The 5821-nt window shown below is 49.0% G+C and overlaps 1 protein-coding gene across 1 annotated transcript; it reads right to left on the reverse strand.

Annotated features, from left to right (window-relative positions):
* Positions 1–1250: 1250 nt before the first annotated feature.
* On the reverse strand, positions 1251–3717 carry LOC135545167 (leucine-rich repeat transmembrane protein FLRT1-like). The gene is made up of 2 exons (XM_064972800.1): positions 2841–3717; positions 1251–2642 (listed from the first exon to the last, which is right to left on the reverse strand). The coding sequence occupies exons 1-2, from the start codon at positions 3715–3717 to the stop codon at positions 1435–1437; spliced, it is 2085 nt and encodes a 694-aa protein (XP_064828872.1). The 3' UTR covers positions 1251–1434.
* Between the last annotated feature and the right edge of the window lie 2104 nt (positions 3718–5821).

The raw sequence follows: 5821 nt of genomic DNA on the forward strand, positions 1-5821 counted from the left end.
CCCTTATCTGCTGTTATCAGAACTGTCACCTCCTGTCACCTCCACTCAGCTGCAGTAGGAGCCCCTTATCTACTGTTATCAGAACTGTCACCCCCACTCAGCTGCAGTAGGAGCCCCTTATCTGCTGTTATCAGAACTGTCACCTCCACTCAGCTGCAGTAGGAGCCCCTTATCTGCTGTTATCAGAACTGTCACCTCCACTCAGCTGCAGTAGGAGCCCCTTATCTACTGTTATCAGAACAGCTCCACTCAGCTAGAACAACATTTTCATCTCTCTCTCTCTCTGTATTTCTCTCCCACTTGTTCAACTTGTAGAGAAAGGAATCTGAAAATCTACCTCTAAACTTTATTTCAACAAGTCAAAATACATTTCTATTTACTCCTTAGATACCCTAAAATGTCATCAAACTATAATATTTATTTCGGGAAAGAAGTATGTTCAATAGGAAACCAATTTTAGCAGGTGCGCAACGTCTTCACGGCGCACGCAAACACGAATTTCCAAGACTATGTCCCTTTACTAAAACTGATATTTCTTATTTGTTTTTGAAGTTACAAGCCTGAAACCAAGGTCATCAAACTTCAATTTTAATCTCCCTTAATCAAGACTATGTCCCTTTACTAAAACTGATATTTCTTATTTGTTTTTGAAGTTACAAGCCTGAAACCAAGGCTTCAAATCTCTATGGCTATATATATATATATCTTTGTCTCTCTCTATTTCTCTCTCTATCTATTTCCCTCTCTCTATATATATATCTAGTTCTCTCTCTATATAAATATCTCTCTCTATATATCTCTCTCCATATCTCTCTCCCCATCTCTCTCCCCCTCTCTCTATTTCTCTCTCTCTCTGATAGGAACATGTCTCTAAGATAGGATCATATTTTGTTTTGTCAGTCAGTGATGATGAGTTGTTGTTTGTAGGTTGTTAATGACTAGTTCAATCAAACCCTTACCTGTGTGTCTACACAGCGTAAACATAAGTATTTAGTAGTATAGCCATCTACACAAGTGCTTCTTTCTGGTATATATTTGCCTATATCATCTACCTAGGCCTAAACCTCCACCTCAAACTACTAACATGGTTTTATGGAATAGAAGGAAGAGTGCAGTAGCTGTAAAGACCTCAAAACGTTTAAACATGAGTCATGGGTCAACATGGGTCAATACCCAGCATGGTACGACTTGACTGGCACTTCTGTCACCTAGCTAACATGTATGTCTGGTTACCCTTTGGGGACACAGCACCCCAAGCCAGTCAGCTAAGTAACAGACCAATAAGATTCAGAGCAGAACTGAGGAGGCACAGAGGATACTTTGGAACCAAGAAGACCAACCAACCAACCAACCAACCAACCGTCTGCTAGAACTGTATCCTTAGAACAGCGTCCAAACGGTGGGGGTGGGAGAAGTGTGTCTTAGATGATGTCATCACGTGTAGGTGTAGTCTATATCTGGGATCATCCCTTGCTCCCGGTAACCCCGGTTGGTCCCGTAGCCCGCCGTGTGACCCAGTTGGGTGATGATGCCGTTGTGACTCTGGTTGCTCCGGTAGGTGCCGTTACCGTGCGTTGAGGGGAAGATGGTGTGCACGTAGGTCACATCTTCCCCTCCTTTGGGTTGCAAGGGCTGATGGGTCATCATGGGCATCATAGCCAAGCCGGGGCTCCTGATCTCCAGGATGGAGGTGTCCTTCTTAGTGCCCGACTCCACGTAGTCATCGTATGGCTTCCCCATTCCGACCCCGCGCTGTCCTCGGACCCCATAGGAGTCTGTTTCCCCAGAGACATACCCGGCGCGCTGGCCGTACCAGCAGAAGATGCCGAAGATGAGTATGAGGGAGACCAGGGCCGTGGCTCCGCCAATGATCTCGGCCAGGGGGAGGGCTGCCATCTCTGTGTCTGAGTCCTCACCCCCGTCTCCCCCCTCGGGGCGCAGAGCCTCCCCCGTCTCTATCTGAGCGCAGACGGGGGTCTGGTCTGTTGTGTCCTTTTCCTGCTGCTGTCCTCTCTGTGACCCTCCAGAGTGGGAGGAGGTGGAGCGCAGGGGGAGCAGGCAGATGAGGTAGTGTGATCGTGGCGTGAGCTGGGTCAGTAGGTACTGCTGTCTCTCCCCGGGGACCAGCGTCTCTGTGATGGAACCCAGAGCGGCGCTGCTGCCCAGCCTCAGCCACGACAGCCGGAAGGAGGGCGCTGGCTGTGGGCACAGCCACGTCACCTGCACGCTGTCCGCAGACAGGGGCTTCACCGTGAGTTCTAGGGCATTGTGTGAGGCCTGCCCCCCCACCTCTCCTCCTCCCGGTGGCATCACCAGGCCTGGCCGCATGGCCCTGAGGGTAAACATAGAGCCCTGGCTGGGGGGGGAGGTGGTGGTAGTACTAGAGACAGTGTTCACCCCTCCTGGTGGGCCTTCACACTGGTCCATGAGCCCAGAGAGGTCCCTGAGGGCCTGGCCTCGAACCCCCTCCGGCCCATGGCAGGTCAGGCCCCGTACTGTCACTGCTGCCCCTCGGCCATACAGCCAGGCGTGGAGCCAGTGGAGGTTGCAGCCACAGTACCAGGGGTTCCCCCGGAGCAGCAACAGCTCCAGGCCGTCCGTGTCCCTCAGCAGCCCCCGGGGTAGAGTGGTCAGGTTGTTCCCTGCAGGGATGGAAATGGAGTAGTTCACTACAGTTACTCTGCAATATACAGGCTGCCTTTTAGTCTACAGTGCAGAAACTCAGCAATGTAAAATCTTAGGATTTTACCTATGGAAATTATTTTGCTTTGTGAACTCTGTTCCATTGCGTTTCCCCCTACTATCTCCCACCCCTCCAAATTCCACCCCCGGCTGGTTACCTGACAGGTCCAGCCTCTGCAGCCTCCTCATCCCGTCCAGGGTCCCCCGGGGCATGTGGATCAGCCCGTTGTCCTGCAGGTGCAGCCTTAGCAAGTGTGTGCTGGGAAGGTTGATGGGCGGGGCCTGCAGGGCATTGCGGACCAGCGACAGCTCCGTGAGGTTGGCCAGGCGGGAGAAGGTGTCGTCGGCGATGCGGGTGTTGGCCAGGAGATTCCCGTCCAGGACCAGGCGTCTCAGTGAGGCCAGGCCCCGGAAGGCGTGGGTGGGGATGGTGTTGATGCGGTTGTCGTCTAACCTCAGCTCCTCTAAAGAAGCCGGGAGGCCGGCTGGGATGCTGGACAGGTGGTTCCGGGAGAGGAAGAGTAACCTCAGCCGCGGCGTGCCGGAGAAGGCCCGCTCCTGAATGCTCACCATGGAGATGGAGTTGTCGTCCAGGTGTAGCCTCTCTAGCAACGGTAACCTGGCCAACACCGTGCGCGGCAACGTCCGAATGTTGTTGTCCTGCAGGTGTAGTTCCCGTAGCGACGGCGGCAGGTGTATAGGAAACTCGTCTAGTTGGTTGGCGTAAAGGTAAACCACACGGATGCTACTGCTGCGCTCTAACGATGGCGGCAGGCCGGAGTTGGCCAACCGGTTGCTCTGTAGGTAGAGAACAGTAGCTGTTAACGGTAGAGGAGGGATCATGCTCAGGCTCCGGTCGTTACAGTAGACAAAGCCTTCGTCACACCGGCACACCGACGGGCACAGGAAGTCTTCCTCGCCCTCCTCCATGGCAACTGCTGCCGCCGCCAACTCCAGCATCTCAGCCAGTAGAGTCAGGCACAGGAGCAGCAGGAAGAGCCAATCACGGAGCTCTGGCAGACTCTCGGCAGCCATAGTCCCGGCTTCTGTGTGAGAGAGAGAGAGAGAGTTCATGAGTCTCGAAAGTCCTTGTACTTCAGGAAAGAGAAAGAATGAGAGTTACAGGTATTTTCTATTCCTATGTCCTTCAAATTCTTATGTTGTGTAAATGTGTTTTCTTCTTCAAGTTTTACTGATGTGATGTTTTTTGGACAAAGAAAGTGCTTGAGATAGTGTATGAATAGTCCCTGGACACAACTTAAGTGAAGCTGTCAGGATAATATGGGTCACTCCTACCAACCAGAAGCTGTCAGGATAATATGGGCAGACCCGGCGTCAGAACGAATCTGTTGGACCGGCATTTGATTTCCAGAGGCGGGCCCATTTTTGGACCTCCTATCTGTGCACTTACATGCATTTTTTAAATGGGTGTAATAGTAAAGACCACAGGCAGCTCATGAGTTTCAAGTTTGGGGAAGTTTACAATTTATCCTACCATTTCTACCAATCTGCGTGCCAGTTATGAATATTTATATATGCACATTTTCGTGGAACAGTTTTATTTCAATAATAAAGTGTTTTGTTTCTCAAAATCGATGTCATGTAGTTAATCATAAAAATCTGAAGTAAAATGATACAAACCTAAAAGTTCAAATTTGACTATGGCGAGAGCACTAGCCCCTGCCACATGGACACATTGATACACTGTAGTCCATTGGCGAGCATAGAACTCAGAGAGTCTATAGGCCAATGCAGCAGTAGGCCTATAACTTCACCAAGTGTAATACAGTACATTTGGAAAGTATTCAGACCCCTTTCGTTATGTTACAGCCTTATTCTAAAATAGTTTAAATGTGTTTTTTCCCTCATCAATATACGCACAATACCCCATAATGACAAAGCAAAAACAGTTTTTTAGAAATGTTTGCTACATGTTACGTTCCCCAGTTTCTGTGTTATAGCTTGTGTATTTGAGTGTGTTTCAGGAGACGGTTTCCTGAATTCTCCTCAAGCAGCTGATTGGTCGACTCCATGGCTAGGCAGGTTAGTGGTTAGGCAGGTTAGATAGGAGCTGGGGCTTTGATATTTACTTTGGCTCCGTCCAGCCCCTTTTCCCCATATTACCGTGTAAAGGAATAAAGTCCTTGTAAACGGTACCACATTCTGCCTTTTGTCATCGTTACTTACGCCTACAGTCCATACCTCTTTCCCTTCACGGGGAGTTGAGTTGTAGCAGGGTGTTGCGTTTTCACACAGATTTTAGACGCTTTTCACTGACCGCAGCAACTCCATCAGCCACGCGCAGTACCCAAATGACAGGCTTCCCACACGTCTGATTTGAAACAATCCGCAGCTATTTTTTTTTATAGAAGCTATGATCCTCTGTAGCTAAGTCGTGCTCCCTGGTGGAGTATTTTGAATGATTTCATTTAGAAAGGAGTAATTATATCATTTTGGCGAAACATCAATTTACTTTAGAGCAATCCTGCCAACTTTCCTTTCCAATTCGCAAGAGGCTGAAACCAAAGATCTGTATAATGACGAGATGCTCATGTCTCCGCCCTAACAATTGGAGTATTTGTCGCAAAGATGGGAAGGCAGGCAACAAGCTTATGTCTGCCTATTATTCCCATAGAAACGCATTGGGTTTATGCTGGACAGCTTTTGGTGAGAGTGAGCCGTCTCACTTCGCCTCTTCCCCTCTGCTTAAACTAATGTATATCACCGGAGAAAGCATCCTAACGAGCGAAACCACGCCCCTCTACATGTAGCCCATGTATCTGATGCTTTCTGGACAGAAATAGTATGACATACATCAGATACATGGTCTACACAGTGGGTGAGGGACTGACATTGAGGGGAAGTGAAGAGTGTGAGAGGAACACAAAGAGATTGGAGAAAGTTTAACGAGAAGAACTGGAGAGAGAAAATGAGTGAAAGGATTTTAGTTTTTTTTTTACCTGCTAGAGTCCATTGACACACCGGTGTGTCAATCTAAGTAAGATAATACAATTCCCATCAAAATCCGTCAGTTTAAGCAAGAGATATCTGTCTTCTGTATGTCATGTGTCTCACCTCCCCATCTCGGTGAAACCTAGAGCAGTGTTTGTCAGACCATGAGACTTCCCATCTGTGGTGA

The sequence above is a fragment of the Oncorhynchus masou genome, chromosome 9 (genome assembly GCF_036934945.1).
Source record: "Oncorhynchus masou masou isolate Uvic2021 chromosome 9, UVic_Omas_1.1, whole genome shotgun sequence".
Classification (NCBI taxonomy): Eukaryota; Metazoa; Chordata; class Actinopteri; order Salmoniformes; family Salmonidae; genus Oncorhynchus; species Oncorhynchus masou.